Source organism: Leuciscus leuciscus (assembly GCF_965113295.1).
Source record: "Leuciscus leuciscus genome assembly, chromosome: 19".
NCBI lineage: Eukaryota > Metazoa > Chordata > Actinopteri > Cypriniformes > Leuciscidae > Leuciscus > Leuciscus leuciscus.
The window spans coordinates 37,466,454-37,485,497 of record NC_138743.1 but is presented as its reverse complement, the minus strand read 5'-3'; the positions used below and the strand labels follow the sequence as shown (position 1 = coordinate 37,485,497).

Genomic DNA, 19,044 nt, shown 5'->3' with positions numbered 1-19,044 from the left:
GGACCATGATTAAGCAACACTTCTCTATATCAGTACAGTTGGTGTTAGAGTGTAGAATCCTTGAAAATAACCTTGTTGTTATCACAGCTGTTTCCAAAGAGTTTGTTGAATATTCATGCAGAACACTGAATGTGAACTTGTAACACCACACAGTAAGTGTGTAATATTCTGATGCACTAACATCAAGCAATAACAAAATGTGGATATGTGTGGCTGTATCCTGGAGAATATTACCAAACATGAGCTGTAATGTGGAGTATCCTTTGATTTCCATGGAAACAGGACGGAGTGGATTGTCAGTCACACCCTGACTGGTCATATTACTCCAGATGGATCTTATCTGACTGGAAGCAGAATTTGGCAGTACTTTCAGTGATCCTCCTAGATCTGCCCCAGATGACAACACAAGAGCTGCTCGCTCTTCTCACAGGCACTTTAACATTGACAGTGGGCCTGTTACTCACAGCAAACATGAGCATGCAAGGAATTTAGGGCTGATAAAATAAGGACGTTTTTGTTTGTTTTTTTCTCAAATATTCAATGCATTTTGGGGGCTGCTGTCTGGTCTTTTCACAGCAAGGTCATGGAGAAAAATGTGCAGTGATGTACGGGATGACCAACACTGAATGCTGGACTGCTTAAAAAATAAAAAGGTACAGGTTAAAACCACAGTTTTTATGAGTTTTTAGTAACATACAATTTAATCAAATACTATATTCAGAATTTTGTTTGCTCCTTTTCTTTCATAACACAATAAGTGAAAATAGAAATTATATTTCCTTGCATGGCGCTAGCAATAGCAGTGCCATAGACTGAATTCCCAAGAAACATACATGCTGATAAATTGTGGGGTGAAAAAAGGAGTTAAATTATGCTGTTTTAAAAGTTTTGGATTATTTAAAAATGTTTATTAATATGGTGTAATAAAATAGTTGAACATGCTTTGAATAAAAAAAAACACATTATTTTTCACATACTGTACAGTACTGAAATGCTCTAATTTCTACAAAGCCATTCCTTCCGAAAAGCTCAGAGTGCTCTGATTGGCCAGCTGACCCAGTGTGCTGTGATTGGCCAAACACCTAAAGTGTGTGTTGGAAATGTAATGCCCCTTACCATAATCTCAAACTTCCGCTTCCTAGACTTCTAAAGCAACTGTAAACACACAGTTCATAATAATGTCGTCTGTGTTACCGTATCAGTTCGAGCCCGAGTCAGATTATGAAAATCCGGATGATCAAGCAGATTGATTGGAACCATCTTTGCAAGCACAACTTCAGCAGAATGTTTCACAGAGGTACGTTTTTATTTTGTTTCTGTCTTACCTTTCCGATACAAAGTTATAACGGTTTCCTTTCAAGAGAACTCAATGCTGCGTCATAACGTTGACGCTATGGGAATGCACCCAGGTCTGACCGGTGTCTGAAGCATGTGTGGAAACACGCCAATTGATTGGTAGATGGCAGCCCTATGACATCACATGGAGTTCCTGTGAGTATAAAGTATGTATGTATAAAGTATGTAACACGTTTCCTAGGGTCTGTGAGGAGTGTGAAGACTAAAAGTGGCATTACGCTGTGGTGGCCTACTCTCTGTCCTCATTGCAAGAGCTATGGGAATAGGCAACCAGAAAATGGGAAAATCAGGCATGCCTCTGCATCTCCTTCAGACAGTAAGCTAATGATGTCTAAGGCAGGAACCCTTTTATACTCACGGGCGCTCCCTGTGATGTCATTGGGCTGCCATCTGCCAATCAATTAGCGGGTTTTTTAATACACAGTGTTTCCGGAACATGAACACCTTCTTTCTTTGCGTATGCCTTTGGGCGACATTATGCTAATATTTCACATTGTGACATTCGGAAGTATTATCTGGACTTGGATTAAGGTGTTACCTGGACTCAAATCTGCCTCGTCCCATCCAGAAGCCACACATGTAGGTTCCATAGATCGGAACGAGAGTGCCAGAGGGTTCCCCGTCTCTGAAAAAGGAGGTCCTTCTTCAGAGGAATTGGCCAGGGAGGGGCTGTCGCGAGGAGTACTAAAAAGCTGAGGTTCGTCCACGGGGTAACTGGTACTCGGAGCATGCCTAGTTGCCATGCCCACCTCGGGACTCGATCGGGAAGCCAGAGCTGAATCGGTCTCATATGAAGCAACCCGAGCAGCTTGCTGCAGCTGTGGATGTCGTATGCCCCAGGAGCCTCCGAAATAACTTCAGTGGAACCGCACTCTTGCCCTCGAAATGTCTCAGGCAAGTCAGCAGTGACTGCGCGCGCTCGCTCGTAAGCTGAAAATGCGTTTCGCTGTCAACATCCTGAACGGAAGCCTGTGAAGGGATCGTTCAAGACGCGCAGGTTCAGGATTGGCCGTAACACACCGGTTTTCTTGGGTACAATGAAATAGGGGCTGTAGAAGCCAGACTTCATTTTGGCTGGAGGGACAGTCTCGATCGCACCCTTCGCCAGTAGGGTGGCGATCTCCGTACGCATGACAGGGGCATTGCCACCGACTATGATGGGGCAGCGAGGCAGAATGACTGGCCCAGACATGGGAGGCATAGCGTCCCGGTGTGGGGGCATGGTCATAAGCCAAGGCAGAGCGTCGCACACTGCCATCCATGGCCTCTTGGGGCTCGGAGGAAGGGGCATCAGTTCTTAGAAAACAAAAGATTCTCCACCGGGGGAAGGAGTGGTCGTGCTACCAGCTCATGAGAAGAACTGAGCCCTAACTCCAAGCTGCCTGTCTCAGGAGTGCTGCTTAGCCTGGCGTTTGGCCGGCTAAGGGGTGGAGACGGGTGATGCCACCCTCCTGCGACCTCCTCCTGCTCGGGGCCGGTGAAGGCTGCAGAACAGGAGGGGAGGAGCTGAAGGGAGGCGGCCTCGGCAGGAAGCAGACTAAGGAGACCGCACGGACGGAGGGCCTCAGTCTGCTTTTGGGCAGTCGAAAACTGTTGGGCGCAGTCCTCAACCACACCGCCGAAGAGCCCAGCCTGGGACATGGGGGAGCTGAGAAAACGAGTTCTCAGACTGCCGCACATCAACCTGGTTGAGCCCTAATGGCGTTCCTGGACGCGCCAGTTACACGATTCATATTCCGCAGACCCATGGCATTGTCTTGCATTTTTGTATTCTCGAAGGTGAGAGGCTTTCTAAGCAAAACCCCATTCATCGTCACGACGTAACTCGTAGTGACCACGAAAGGGAACTATAGTTACAATAATTTTTTTTTTTTTGCATTGTAAATTAAACCATGAGACTTAAATCTCATTATTTAGTTTCATGTCGTTCCAAACTTATATGCAATTTTTTTTCCCCAGTAGATTGCAAAAGAAAGTCAGCAAAATCTTCATACAGATGTTTTATACAAGCACAGTTCATAGTGATGATGTCTGTCATGCTCCAAAAAGGACAAAAACCCCCAAACCATTAAAATAAAAGTAGTCAAAACACGACGTTATCTGGAAAGGTTGTGTTTATTCTGAGAAACAGGTAAATTATCCATTGAGTTCTCTTCAAAAATATCAGTGTATGTGTTTTAAACAATAAATTATTTAAAGTAAAATAACTAGCAGTGCTGGTACAACACACATACTGTAGTACTCAAACAGACAATAGATCCTGTCTGAATGATAACAAAAACAATACAAACATATTTGAACAAGTTGCACTAACCTGTTGTTTTCTGCATTATTAGCTTTTTGTATTTCAAATTCTGGGTGAAATATCATTTTGAAAATCCAGTGAAGAACAAAACAAAAAAAGCAGCACAACTGCTTAAGCTTTCTGTTCAAGGGCCTTGTGATTTTTATCTGTAAATTTAAAAAATAATTTTCAATAACTGTTTTCTATTTTGCAGCTGGACTGTGGAGGCCAAAAGGCCATGGATTGACATTTGACGCTAGCTCAGTTTTAAAATCTGGTCTCTGAGGTGCCTCTCTTCAGACAGTTGCTCATAAATTCATCATGCTCAAAGCTCAAGTTATTGTGAGACCTGGAGATCATAAGAAGTTTCTCCTTTTTAGTGTAGTCCTTCTTCACGGCCACTGGGGGCACTAAAAGCCTGTCCATAGGGTCCTCTTTGTCCTCCAGTTTAGTGTATCCTTTACTATTACTGCGGTCCAATCTGGGCCAACTAGGGTGTTTCCTCTGTTCGGGCTGGACAGTCAGCATTGTGGGTGCTCTCTCTAAATCCAGAGATTTGGAATGGGCTGACAAAATGTGGAGGGAGCTATTGGAGCCGAAGTCTTTACGCGCAGCTCCAGGTGACAGGAACCTACCACTGGTGGACCCAGGAGACAGTGAGGAATGGGAAGATGTGGAGGTAGGGGATTCGGTGGCTGAGTTGCTTCGGAGCAGCAGGGCGCCCGGAGGCTTGAAAGCTTTGGCGACATAGGGAACAGGTACTGTTAACGACTCCAATGACGGAGGTCTGGAGTGGACCCTGTTCTGCTCGAAGTCCTCCGTGATGCTATCGATGTCAGGTTCATCAATGACACAGTTGTTGAGTTTAATGACGGGCAGTGTGAAGGCGCTGATGGAAGAGGAAACGATGGAGCGTGTTTGACATTTCTTAAGAGCGCCACGCTTGTCCTCCCACCGACGACCACCCTCATCATGGAACCCAAAGATACATTCAGAACGGTCCTTGTAAGTAGGCGATAACAGGCCAAAGCCACCTCGGGCCTCACTCATTAGACCTTCGTCATCCTCAGCCGAGCTGGTCCTGTGGGAGAACCGGACGTCACCATCCAGACCGGAGAAGGACATTAGAGTGTTTGCTGCGAGCCGTGAGGCAAACTGGCCATCCAGACCGAAGGAACGGATCTCTGTGTCTGTGTAGGGACCCATGTAGGCCCCATTCGTCCACTTCTGCTCCTTAATCCGCAGGCTGTGAATGTCTATGACGGTCGAGTACATGTCCTTCATGTGGATGATCTTTGTCTCACGATCCCTGTTCTCATGTAAGATAGCATTAGCACAGATGAAGATAAAAATCCCAATTCCCATAGTGAAAGGACCCAACATCTTCATCTTCTCGGAATGCAGGTGCTTCTCCAAGAATTGCGCAATGGAGCCCACCTGCTCTTGGCCAACCTGCGTATCGTTCCTGGACAACTTGCTTTCTGGTGCCTTCTGGGGGTCCTTATGAGGCCAGTATCCAAGAACAGCCATTGCAATGCCTGCCATGAGGATCAGCACTCCCAAAACCAGGAAGAATCCTGAGGCAGAATACAGTCTGATCTTCCCTCTCACTACCACCACATCAGCTCTAGGTTTACGCTTGGTGCATTTCTTCTCAGGAGCAGGGCCTGGGCTCTGGATTGGCAGATGATATTGAGAGCGGGTGGAGTCTTGTCTTTTCAATGCTGCGAGCCCCGTGATCACTCCACCCGTGGCAATCATTGCTGTGACAATGCAAGCCTGCAAATAAAGAAATAAACAAGTGTTTAAGTAAAGCTCAAGGCTTCCCACTTGATTCAAACGTCTTATCTTGGATATCTGTCTCAGTCCATCTCTAGGTGTTAGGGAATTTGTTTGCTGAATGCTGGTTTAAGCACTGTTGGGGCTATTGTGAATCTTTTCAATTGTTTTTTAAATGCTACCCTTGTCTTGCTTTATACACAGAGCAAGCAAAACAAAGTCATGATAGCTGCATAATTATGAGATACACAAGAAAAAGAGAACAATGAATCAATATTACAATGTAACATAGCATAATGGAGCTTTGTTTAAGAAGATCTCTCCATGTCTTGATCCCTCCACCATTGTAAATGCAAATGTTTGAAATCAATGATAAAATCATTCTCTGAAAGTTTGATTCTATAAATAAAAAACTGAAGCATTAGTCAAGAATGACTGCATATTTACAAGTCTGGCAATGTGATTTTGACAGCCAATGGGTGACCAAGTCTGCTGACCAAAAAAAACTAGACAAAAAATTATTTTGTCAAATCTAAGAGATATTGTGTATCAATTTTCTATCATGGCTAATCTCAATCTTAGTGCTAGGAAAGAGCAAGTAAACTGAAATGTTTAGTATCCCTATATGAACTGTGAACTAGGATGTTTATCATGAAACCAAAAACAAGGTGTAATTTCACAAGTATACTGTAGACTAAATTATTAGGTCAGAGAGAGACCTAATAATTGCTAAGAAAGGTGGTGAATTACAGTTTTCAGACAGAAGTTTCCCATTGTAAATGTATCTGTCATTTGAATGGTGAAAGTGTTTTATGCACATCCATGAGGCTCATTGCTCTCCTCTCTGCAGGCTACAAGTTTAGTTTTTGTTAAAAAAAAAAATGTTACAGGTCCTGGGAGGACTGTAAGAAGTGAAAAACTTAATGAGAGAGAGACAAGTGTTAGTGGTTACTCAAGCGGTGCTCTGTATTGTCTTTTATTAAACATTTTATTTCAGAGTCATTAAGACACTTTAAATCACAGCATTTATAAATGCATAGAAATAAATATTAAAACATATAAATGCTTAAATTAAATCACAATAAATAAATAAAACCTAACAATATGTACAGATGCTTCAATTGTCACAGTCCAGTTGAAATATAAGGTGAGGAAAGGGTCTAAGTACAGCAGTATAAAGTTTTTATTTAACAAAGAACTAAAAAACCTAAACCTCAGGGCACAAGAACAGAACAACCGGGGTATAATACAACGAGAACTGAAAGAAACACAGGGTTTAGACACACAACAAAAACAATCAATGAAATGAACCTCAGGTGTAACTGAATTAGTAAGCAAGGCAACAAACACGGTAATTAACACTGCCGGGAAAACTAGAACAAAGGAAACGTACAAAACACAGGAAAACTGAACATAACCCTGACAGATTAAGGTGGGAGGAGCCATGGTGGAGATTAAGGTGGGAGTAGCCAGGGTGGAGATTAAGGTGGGAGGAGCCATGGTTGAGATTAAGGTGGGAGGAGCCATGGTTGAAATTAAGGTGGGAGGAGCCAGGGTGGAGATTAAGGTGGGAGGAGCCAGGGTGGAGATTAAGGTGGGAGGAGCCAGGGTGGAGATTAAGGTGGGAGGAGCCAGGGCAGAGATTAAGGTGGGAGGAGCCAGGGTGGAGATTAAGGTGGGAGGAGCCAGGGTGGAGATTAAGGTGGGAAGGGCCAGGGTGGAGATTAAGGTGGGAGTGGCCAGGGTGGAGATTAAGGTGGGAGGAGCCATAGTTGAGATTAAGGTGGGAGGAGCCAGGGTGGAGATTAAGGTGGGAGGAGCCAGGACGGAGATTAAGGTGGGAGGAGACAGGGTGGAGATTAAGGTGGGAGGAGCCAGGGCGGAGATTAAGGTGGGAGGAGCCAGGGTGGAGATTAAGGTGGGAGGAGCCAGGGTTGAGATTAAGGTGGAAGGAGCCAGGGTTGAGATTAAGGTGGGAGGAGCCAGGGTGGAGATTAAGGTGGGAGGAGCCAGGGTGGAGATTAAGGTGGGAGGAGCCAGGGTGGAGGCTTGGCTACTGGACTTAGAGAGACGACTGACTAAGATTAAAATTACAACCAATAGCCGTACAATGTGGCATTGTATCAGTATTTTATATTCCGAGTTGTGTTGCGGTAAAAATAGCAATAGGTAGCGCCAGTAGCTCACAAAGTGCAACCATTTGATGTCATCGACACAGAATGCACTGCGCACCTAAAATGGTGCCCACGTTGTGCAAAATTTGTATAAAACGAGGTGATTTTTTAAATAACGTAAATCTTTTATGGGTTATCTACGGCTATCTATGGGTTATTTATGGGTATCTATGGGTTATCTATGGCTATCTATGGGTTATTTATGGGTATAGTTATAGTTATCTTTCTTGGTGTGGATGGGCATTAACAAAAACCAGCAGACATTAGGAATGTTTTGGCCTTCCCTGTAAGAACATTGTCATATTTCTGATTTACCTTTGGTTGGTTTTCAAAGTTTTGTATCTACAAGTAGCTTTCTTTAATTCAGCATTAACATCTGTAGCACAAAGGGATCTTATTTCATGCAGTGCCAATAGCCACCTGCGCCTGTAGATTGTAAAAAATGCTGTTACATATTTATATTTGTATTGCTGAAAAAGTAATTACATTCTTTTTTGGCTGCATGTCTCTATCTTTCATATTTCAGCAAATGAAACAGCCAAAAGCGTTTACTGGCATAAGAGGTAAGCTTTTGTCTAGTGTTCATTTTTTATCAATCAGTCAGAGCAATTGATGACTAAAGTGATGGCTTAATGTCAAAACACACAGAGCAAATACGATCACCAAATAAGGTGATCCCTCTGAGCACACCCACTCATTCTGAGTTTAGGAAGAGATATTGGTAGTGTTTTTCTCTTCTGATGTTGACTCTTTAACTCATAAAATATTCGTGGCTGGGGGCAGAGAGAGAAAAGGGTGGAAGGTTGAGAAGAGAGGGATGTCTTCCAACCTCTTCTAATAAATTAATGACTTGATGAATTTACAAAAAAATCAAATGGTCAGTCCACTATAAAATCTTTAGTGAGGAGACAAGACAAAGATAAAACATTGTATTTGACTACTTCCATTGGGATTTTAATCTCCGTTGTTCGCATTACATTTTCACTGTATTTTAATCTCATCGAATCTTTATTAGCTTCACATCTAATTATATGCAAATTCATTTTAATCAGCACTAAACAGGTGGTGTAATCAGCTGGTCCTAGTATGGAGTTGTAGTTATAATTCAAGAGTATATGGCGCTTGTGAAGTCGATGATTGTTGGTGTACGACACAATGCGAGGGGTGCAATACATACACAAAGTTATTCTGCTTAAAGGCAACAAAGCTGTGAAAATAAAATGTCAACAGAGTTGGAAGCTCGGGGATAGAAGAGGTGGAGATTATATAAACAAATATTAGAACAAAAGCACACATTATGTGATCATATAGCCAACAGTCTTCTGTTGTCGGCTACAGTCTGGAAACGGGTACTTTCCTCTAAAGAATGCTTAACTCTCAATGAGCCATTTCTAATAGCCTGTGAGTTTATCAGCAGCTTCAAACATCTAATCATCAAACATGTGATCCAAAAGACATTCACAATCACTTGTTATCTCTTCATCGATATTTTATTTTAGGCGTTGGTGTTCAGTAAAGCTAGAGAGGAACTGTGATACAAGAAAGCTGGTTTAGGAGCATTTCACGAAGTGCTAATGACAGGCAACATCCCACCAGTTGATCTGAAACTCGATTTTGGTAGGAGATGTTGCACCCAAACAACAGTTTTTGCTGAAATCCTGCTCTCCACAGATTTACACACACACACACACACACACACACACACACACACACACACACACACACACAAACACGCACACGCACACACACATTCTTGTACATCTATCTTTATGAGGACATTCATTGACATAATGCAATCTCTAGCCGCTTACCCTAACCTTACCCATCACAACTAAGTGCCTAACCCGACCCCTGACCCTAAACCGACCCTTAACCTCATTATAAGAAGATAATAACAATAGCATTTCGTTTATATCACAGCTCGACCAGAGCCGATGAGCTTGGTAAAGCCGCATTTGACAGCTTATGACAGCCACAGTCTAATAGATCCCCCTTTTAGATTTAAAATGAAAGTGTTAATAAAGCAAAACAGTGGTCATAATCATGCTGAGGATGTGTAGTTTGAAAAATGTGTAAGTTATGTTGGTGCATGGCACCAGTGTTATCTCCTTTACTCATCACTGTTTCTAATGCTGAGTCTGTCGAACCGTTTCTCCTCCTAATCTCCTCCATATCTCTTTAAAGCTGCTCTAAGTGATGTTGGGTGACGTCACTTCTTGTTGACGTTCAAAGTATTGTCAAACAAAACGGAGGCTAGCTTCCATGTTCATTGAAATGAATCATGTTCATTTCAAATACTTATATCACTGACAACAGTAGTCCGGCCAGGATACTGTCATTTAAAAGTGAAGTTGCAGCCCTCAACTGATGTTGATGTTGTCATGTTGTGTTTTGGCCTGAAGCTCCACCCTCCACCTATCTACCAATCACAAAGTCAGTAGTGTTTCGGCATCCGGGTTGCCAGCTCTACTCTAGTTACCACAGCTGCAGCTACAAACGTGTCAAAATGGCAGCCTATCTGGCAACCTCGAGTCAGGGGGGAGGGGATACACCGCTCTACAGTCATTTGAAAGTTATTGCAGTACCAGTTTTGGCCACAATCTTACATACGGTTCCTTTAATTTACATGACTTTTCCAGTTCTAGAAATCAGATTTTGAAAATTAGACTTCGTCATATATCCATTTTTTTCAAGACAGTGGAAATCCTGGCTATTGCAGTAGGTCAGCGAACAGTAGGTCAGCGAACACCCGGTTTGTAAATCAACCCTCCACAAGAGGTTGCATCGAAAAGATATAATCCAAACAGCACTGTGTTGTACTGTCTGTTGAAAACCACTAATCTAGCTGTTAACAAAAGTGCTTTAACAAAAGGTTTTTTTTCAACAAACCTATATTATTCATTTTAAAATAACATTTGGTGCATTTTTAAAGCACCTGCAAAGTTTAAAGTGTCACTCAAAACACTTTATTATGAGCCACGTCTTCCCTTTACAACACACAGCACAGCTTCAAAAATGCATACCGTACACAGGAGCAGCATGTGTTTTTCCAGCATGCAAATATGAAAGAAAAATATGACACTTTACAGTTTAAAAGAGTATAAAGATGAATGAACTCCATAAATTCCTCTGCTGGTCAGGTGAAATATTACAAAGCTGTCATAGTTGTGCATTTGTCAAAATGCATCTTAATCATGGTCAGAAATCAATATTTTGAAACATAGGGTCTCCTGGTGATCTACCGTCCTGCAGAGTTTAATCAAACCCTAATCAAACCAGTTTAATTTAGCATTTACATTGGTCTATCACATTCAAACCCAACATGAAACGGTTTTCACCCAATGAAGCTGTGCTGTGTGTTGTAAACTGACAATAAACCTCACAATAATGTGTTTTGAGTGACTCAGTTCTCAGTAAACACTTTGCAGGCACTCTGATTTTGGATCGCTTTTAAAGTGCACCAAATTCAGTTTATTTTAAAATGTATAAAATGTTCATGAATATAAAGCTATAGCATTTCACCAGTTATATAATGAAAAGCAGTTTTCCACCAAAATACTATAAAAGCAGGCTTCTTGTCAAGCCATACCACAAGAAAGAGATGAAAATAAGACAGAGCTGTGCAAAATGATTGCACTGAAAAACAAAATTGCATTCAGCATACTAATCGCCAGTGAGTTCTTGGTTTGGCCTTGTTGTAGTAATGTGACATTAGAGTAGTTTCGTAAGGGCCATCTCAGGGCCATGTCTAAGCATACCGATCTCGCCACAGTGCTGAGACACTTCACAATGGCCCTGAGCTTTCTGTGGCTGTAATGACACCCGCTAGCTTCCACTGCTCGCTATCGTAAGTAACAATGTCTCAATGATTACAAAAACTAATCGTAATCCAAAAGGAAGCCTCTCGCCGTAATGCTGCCGGAGAAGTGAGGAAAATGGTGGATTAAGAAAGTAAATAGCGTCAATTTTCATTTCATGCTAAAAACTGTTTAAAAAAAAGGAAAGCGTAGAAATTTAGACCAAAGAGCCTGAAAAAGACGTTTCTCTAGCCTAGATATATAATAATATAATAATATTTACACTCGTGGCAGCATATCAGACCTCTGTCCTTATACATTTAAGACAGTGTTAGGGAAATAAACCTTTTTTCTATATAGGGGAACAAGTTAGACCGGCAAATTAAAGTCATTTCCAGCATGAACTCTTTTAAAAAGAGGATCAAGGACTGGTAACTAGAGAGGGTAGCGGAATAGAACCAGGGACCAGTTACCGTTTTTATTTTATTTATTTAAGATTTTTTTTTAATGTTATGTAATTGATTATTACACAATCTGTAAGTGTCTTGTCCTGATGTTATGTGTTGAGGACCACAATGGAAATAAGTCCTGGACTTTATTGTGTTTTTATCCTCGACTGTATTTGATGCCTTTTTGTTTCATGTGTAAGGCATTTTTTATATAATTAAATAAATCAAATCAAATTCAGCCGGTGGAGGGCCAGGCGGAGAATCCTTTGTTTCTGTTCCACCGCTGGTCTCACAGCCAGTGGTACCCAAAATCTCAGTAAAGGAGCAAATTCCTCAATCTCTGGGTTACAAGAAGTGTGGGTTGACCGTGGGTAACGCAGCGTCTTGCCTCTTGCGCCTTGGAGTCAGAAGTGACTCAGGTTGCTTTATGCATTTCACATCCCAGACGACCTCAATCGTGCATCCCAACGAGCTCTCACGACAGCATACGTCCAGCGACGAGTGACGACTCCACCCCCGGACAGTCCAGCTGATATGGGACCACTTTGGACTCACTCGGGGGACCCCCAGCACAGATGCACTGGCACACAGCTGGCCCCCGGGCCTACGGAAATATGTGTTTCCCCCCTGAGCCTACTTGCACAAACCCTGTGCAAGGTCAAGGAGGACAAGGAGCAGGTCTTGATAGTTGCGTCTTACTGGCCTACACGGACCTGGTTCCCAGAACTTATGCTCCTCTCGCTTTCTCAGGGATGAGGCACCATCTGGCACCCACGTCCAGATCTCTAGAACCTCCAAGTGGGGTCTCTGGATGGAACGCGGAGGGTTTAAGTGACCTACCCCCAGCGGTAGTAGACACTATCACGTCAGCGAGAGCTCCCTCTACGAGGCAAGTCTGTAGGGAAACACGACTTGGTAGTCAGGTTCCTGAGAAACGGAAGGTTGAATCCCCCTCTGCCATCCCTCATTCCCTCTTGGGACCTCTCCGTGGTCCTGATGCACTTACAGAGAGCACCCACTGAGCCTTTGCAGTCAGTGGAGATTAAACTCCTGTCCCTTAAGATAGCACTCCTGGCTGCACTCACTTCTATTAATAGCCTGAAATTCATTGGATACGTGAATTTCGTGAATTTAAACTATACGCAAATTTCATTGGATACGTGCCCAAAGTTCCCACCAATCCTTTCAGGGACCAGGTGGTGAACTAGCAAGCGCTGCCCCGTTCGTTACCTGTGTCCCGTTCGCGCCCTGTGCTGTACGTGGACCACACACAAAGTTTCAGGATTTTGCAACAGCTCTTTGTCTGCTATGGAGGACAGCAGAAGGAAAAGGCTTGGGCACGATCTTGCCCCTGCAGCATCTCTTTCCAAAACTGAAATAGGCAAGCTTTCCCAGTGTTATCCAACAGTCTCACTGTAAAGGGTCTGTAAAGGGTGAAAGGAACTCAGTGACTGACAATCTTTGTGATTAAGCAGTTCCCTTCTCTGCTCCAGCCGGCAAACTCAGAGCGCTAGAAGGAGCTAGTGGTTGTGGCGACTTCCATAGGGATCCCAATTCGTCAGTCACTGACGATTAACATCGAACGTGACAGACTGATAGGGAACGTCTAGGTTACTAATGACATTAATACCCGTCGCCACAACTCCTGTGCCTTCGCTGACAGCCAGGACACCGTCTCGGCTCCGAAACGAAAGCCTGATGTGAGTATTGCACGCAAGCCCTTATACACCCGGAAGCGGGGATGCGGTTTGCGATGCAAATCTCACTAGCCAACGTGCATTGGCTCATACTGTTACCACTTCAAGGTGATTGGGTTCTCAGGCGACATCCCAATTTGTCAGTCACTGTCGATTAACGTGGGAATGGGAGTTACATTAGTAACCTAGACGTTTCTGAATTCTACATATAGCACCTTTACAGTTTTTTGTTTTTTTTTACATTGCTTATACACAATTTCTTAAACTATGGCCCCATTTCTAGAAACTACACACACAACCACAAAACTTGAACACAACATGCAAAACCTCACACATCTCTTGCAAGAAAAAAATTGTTTTTGCTTGTTCGTGTGCAGTGGAGTGTACAGGAGTTTGTCAAACGTACATGTATGAGCACAAATACACTGTATACAGTATGTATGCAAAATTGATGAATTTTACACAGTAATGGAACTGAACTGAATCAACACTGAACTGACTTGAGCTGTATAATGACACTATTGACTTGTTAGAGCTGGTTTTCAGGAGAATTTGTTACTATTGTAAAGCTGCTTTGAATCTCCGCTAAACCTCACAGATTTCCGTGAATGAGCGCCGCCATGCGCATGCGTGCCAGATGGAGCGCAATAATTCTGACTAAAATATACATATTGCTAAAATATTTTTTGTTGGACAATAAATGTGCCATATGTAGAAAGTAAGTGTATTTTTATGAAAGCGGCGGTAACTCTAAAGTTACTTTTGTAATGGGGTAATAAAATGTAGGTTAATTAGTCTGTTTGTATTTATTTTAAATTTTTAGTTTAGTGAATTTAAAAAATAAAGTCATTATTTTTGGTTTTTAGATTTGAATACATGTGTTAGAATATAATGTGATTGTAACCCTTTTTTTTGCACATAATGCACACCAGAACCTATATGGTTACATTCACCATATTGGTTTTCATAGCCTTCAATATGAACATTGTTTGTAGCACAACATTGGGCAGATTGTGAAATATATATATTTAAAATAAATACAGATATTTTTTTAAGTAGAAAAAACGTAGAAAATACAGAGATATATATACCGTATAACGCCATTCAACCAAAAGATACAGATATTTGATTTTTTTATTGCCATATCGCCCTATCCAGTGTTATTTTACATTTGATTAGTTTATTCAGTTTCCGTAGTATTTCTGTACCTGAAAAGTGTTAGACCTTTATCTTTTGTCTCTCTTTCTTTGTGAAAAAACCCCCCAATATTCGGTGCCATGCAAAATGCACAGAAAGCATCTGTGGGATCGGAGTTCTTTTGAGGTTCTGGTGTGAACAAGAAAGGGTCTGAGATCACTTCAATGCTGATGATGAACCACAAAAACAACCAGGTTCTCTTCTGAGTACACTATATGTGAACACCAAAAGGACTGAGGTCACATGCGGCTAGTTCCCTTTCTGGTTAACTTTAAGTGAAGTGGGTTTGGTTCTTTTCAAAATGAACAATATGTGAAAACCTCCAAAGTGATCAATTTATGTAAGTGTTTTCACACAAGATCATTGGGTGTAGGCAATCGGGAAATGATTGTGGAATTGGTAGTGTTTTCTAAATGAAACACAAGAGCTGTTGGTTTTGAATGATCTGTCTAATGTAGAGAACTGTGTTAAGCATTTTGCCAATTTGTGTAAAGCAGATAACGTGCTTGTAGTTTTGCAGACTTGGTCTGACGATTAGATACATTAGTGAATGGTTTCACTGAGTGAGCCTCAAGTACCACTTTTAGTGTGTAAAAAAACAAAAACAAAACTGTAATATGTAAGCTAAATGTATTCATACATGTATATTTGTAATGTATAATAATTATACTGTAAGTGTATATTTTTCTTTTATTATTTTGTTGTGAGTTAGAATCAATAATATATTGAGAGATTGTCTTGATGGTGCCTAGATTTATGTATGAATATATGACTACCCACGATCATCTGTTGTTCATAAACAGATAAATGGGTGTGTGTGTGTGAGAGAGAGAGAGAGAGAGAGAGAGAGAGAGAGAGAGAGAGAGAGAGAGAGAGTGTGTGTGTGTGTGTGTGTGTGTGTGTGTGTGTGTGTGTGTGAGAGAGAGAGAGAGAGAGAGAGAGTGTGTGTGTGGGGGTGGCAGAAGTAATAAAGTCCTCTCCAGCCCAATGATCATATGCTCTCCAATATTGGTCTTGTGTTTATCTGCTCATCTGTCTGATGGATAGATACTAACCTTTAACAAACCTGCTGAACATTTCCTTTATCGCATCATGCACATAAACAGAACCACTCAAATGTTAATACAGAAAAATACTTGTGAGACGTGAAGAAATACATTTGAAGTCTAAGCGTAATGACGAACATTCCATCCATAAAACATCCATAAATAACGACCCCAAAACGACCACCAGATCCATATATTTGTACTGATTTACGATTCAGTAATAAACCCTGACACTTATGTTTACTGACCAATAACACACACCTGTATGCTGAGATCCTCCTCCTGATGTTATGTGTCCATTACGCACAAGTAGATCTCACGATCATCATCATCATCATATTTCCACTCCACCGTAGAGGATAATTTAACTAATACTTTGCTTTAAAAGCTGTTTTTTTGTAGTTTCATTATTCAGTCCATCGGATTCTCTCTGTTTGGATGTTTGGAGAGAAAACTTCCATCTGAGCGCGCGCGTCCTCTCCATCTCAGCCCAGCGCGCGCCAGCAGCTGGATACGCGCTCGAGACAAACTTCACGATTCTTAAGCAAAGAAATGTGGTCTGAATGAGAATATCTAAAAACGAAATAAGTTCGTCAATCTTTCTCTCTTTCCTTTTTTCTTTCAGCTCCCCAGTCGAACGTCTTTCCTCGTCTATAAATCCACAATAAACAGTTCAAAGGCGAGCGTGATATCCGTGATTTCACTCAGATGTTTGAGTACTCCTATCAAACAGACGAGTTCGTGTCGATAAAAGTCACTCATTTTTGGTTGCATTATTTTAGTAAATAATAAACGCTAGTGTTCTTTGTGAAGTATCTCCTCAGAGGCGCGGTCTCGAGGAGCGAATCGTTTGTAAGGGGCAGAGCGCGAGCGTTGGCTTTTGTACTCCCACGTGACGCCATTCCAGATGACGCACACTGACAGAGGGAGAGAGAGAAAGAGAGAGAGAGTGCGAATTTTAATAATTTGCGTGGGATTGAAAAAAACAACAACTAACAAACACAGTATGTTACACCAAACCAACACCGACACGATCATTTCTTGGATGTAAATATTTCTGTAGCCTAGGATACACGTGAAGGGTGTTTAAACAACCACAGCTGCTGGCATTACAATCTCTCAATGTGTGCATCTCTTATTAAAGAAGATGCACTTTGTGCATTTGAAATACCGACAGTATTCTCGCGCAGCCAGACTTTCAACACGTTCAGTGCACGAGTGTGGGCGTGACGTCTGAGGCTGAGAGACTGTGCAGACAGTGACAGGGTTTCTAACTTTGAGCTGGAGTGAGATTTTGATGACATGAGCCGAATCAATTACACGCCACTATTTGGGTCCAACAACTCATGTTTAATTTACTGCAAATTACCCCATGCACAATGAAATCAAAATAGACAATGAATTTTTTTTTTAAAACGAAATATCACAGGATTCTAAATGATTTATCTGTGCACATCATTATTGTTTTAAAGTCATGTGTCTCATAATAATCCTGAATCAGAATAACTTCCCCTCCCTCTTGCAACATCTCTATTCTTCTCTGATGACGAGGGCGGGGCAACCTGTCAATCACATGAGGTCCACCAATAGCAAAACACAACCATTTAACCATCCAATCAATTCCCCACGGATTAAATTAAGCCCCGCCCTACATTAGTTCTTGTTCCAGAAGCGTTTCACTCTGATATATGGCACAATAGGAGACCAGCGCAACTTCCTTTTCATGATCACTGTAATGTTGTACTAATGTTGCACATGCACTTTTTAAATAATTTTCCTATTAGCCTATGGCTATGTCTACATTAAAACGGATACATTTGAAAACGGCCTTTTCATTTGAAAACGCTCTCCGTCCACACTTGAGTTTCAAGCGTTTTCCAAAAGTTGCTCATCCATAAACTCTAAATTGACCTCACTGCACATGCGTAAACCCTCATAAAAGCTCTCTGAGATGATACATACGAAACATAATACAAGTTAATAAAGTTCCCATTCTATACTTCTGGCAGGATCATTTTATTTAGCAGAAAATCTCACCATTCACTGATGCGTCCAGGTCGCACTCAGTCACCATTAGGCTATACTGGTTTAAAATGCAACTGCTCTGCAGGACAGCAAATGTGAGTAAATTTCCTGTCATCTTTGCAGGACTGAGATATGAAGAGTATGCAAAGTAACGTCTCGGTTACGTATGTAACCTTCGTTCCCTGAGGAGGGAACAGAGATGTTGCGTCAGTGACTGACGAATGGGGTTTACTTTTATACCCACGCGGTGGGGCGGAGCTGCGTATGCAAATTCCGCAGACCCATCCATGGCATGTCCTTGCCATTGGCTCGTTTTGTAAGAACTCGAAGGTGATAGGCTTTCTAAGCGAAACCCGATTCGACTGAAAGGGAACATATCTTTAGCAACAATGTGAAAGTGAATAGCACATACTGTACCAACAGGTGCAATACTGGGTATAAACATAGATATTATGGGTTCAATATGCGTCACATGACTAAACAATGTCTAATCGTTTTCAAATACCTCGTTTTCACAGTCCACACTTCAACACGAAAACTGCATTTAAAATTTTATCCATTTGGGAGAGTGTTTTGAAAAAGCTCAGTTTTTCCAGGACAATAAAGGCATCTCAGTGCACACAGAAGGCCAAAACAGAGAGAAAGAAGAAATATAAACTGAAATATCTTACATTTATTTTTTTTTATTTTCTACTATGTGAGACAAAAAGGGATAGTTCAAATTAAATGTTAAAGGGATAGTTCACCCAAAAAATTTAATTATCCCATGATTTACTCACCCTCAAGCCATCCTAGGACTTTCTTCTTTCAGACGAACACAAAGCTAGTTATTATAGTTTATAAAGTTATAAATAGGGATATTTTTCTTAAACAAACGCAATGCTTCGCTTCAGAAGGCCTTTATTAAACCCCTGGAGTCGTATGGATTACTTTTATGATGGATGGATGCACTTTTTTGGGCTTCAAAATCTTGTCCTCCATTCACTCCCATAATAAAGCTTAGAAGAGCCAGGACATTTTTGGATATAACTCCAATTGTGTTCGTCTGAAAGAAGAATGTCATATACACCTAGGATTGCTTGAGGGTGAGTAAATCATGGGATAATTTTCATTTTTGGATGAACTATCCCAGTTTAAGAGGTCAGAGGAGGTCAGAGGACTTCATAAGAGGTCAGAGGAGTCCTGCTGCAGGAACACTCACACATTCACTTCTTTCTTTTAATCTTTGAGAAATTCAATT

At 41.7% G+C, this 19,044-nt stretch overlaps 1 protein-coding gene across 1 annotated transcript; it reads right to left on the bottom strand.

The window, feature by feature from the left end:
- Positions 1–3,452: 3,452 nt before the first annotated feature.
- On the bottom strand, positions 3,453–16,627 carry tmem200a (transmembrane protein 200A). Its single transcript, XM_082147022.1, has 2 exons — positions 16,041–16,627; positions 3,453–5,419 (listed from the first exon to the last, which is right to left on the bottom strand). Exon 2 carries the CDS (start codon positions 5,399–5,401, stop codon positions 3,908–3,910), a length of 1,494 nt encoding a protein of 497 aa, XP_082003148.1. The 5' UTR covers positions 5,402–5,419; positions 16,041–16,627; the 3' UTR covers positions 3,453–3,907.
- Positions 16,628–19,044: the final 2,417 nt, after the last annotated feature.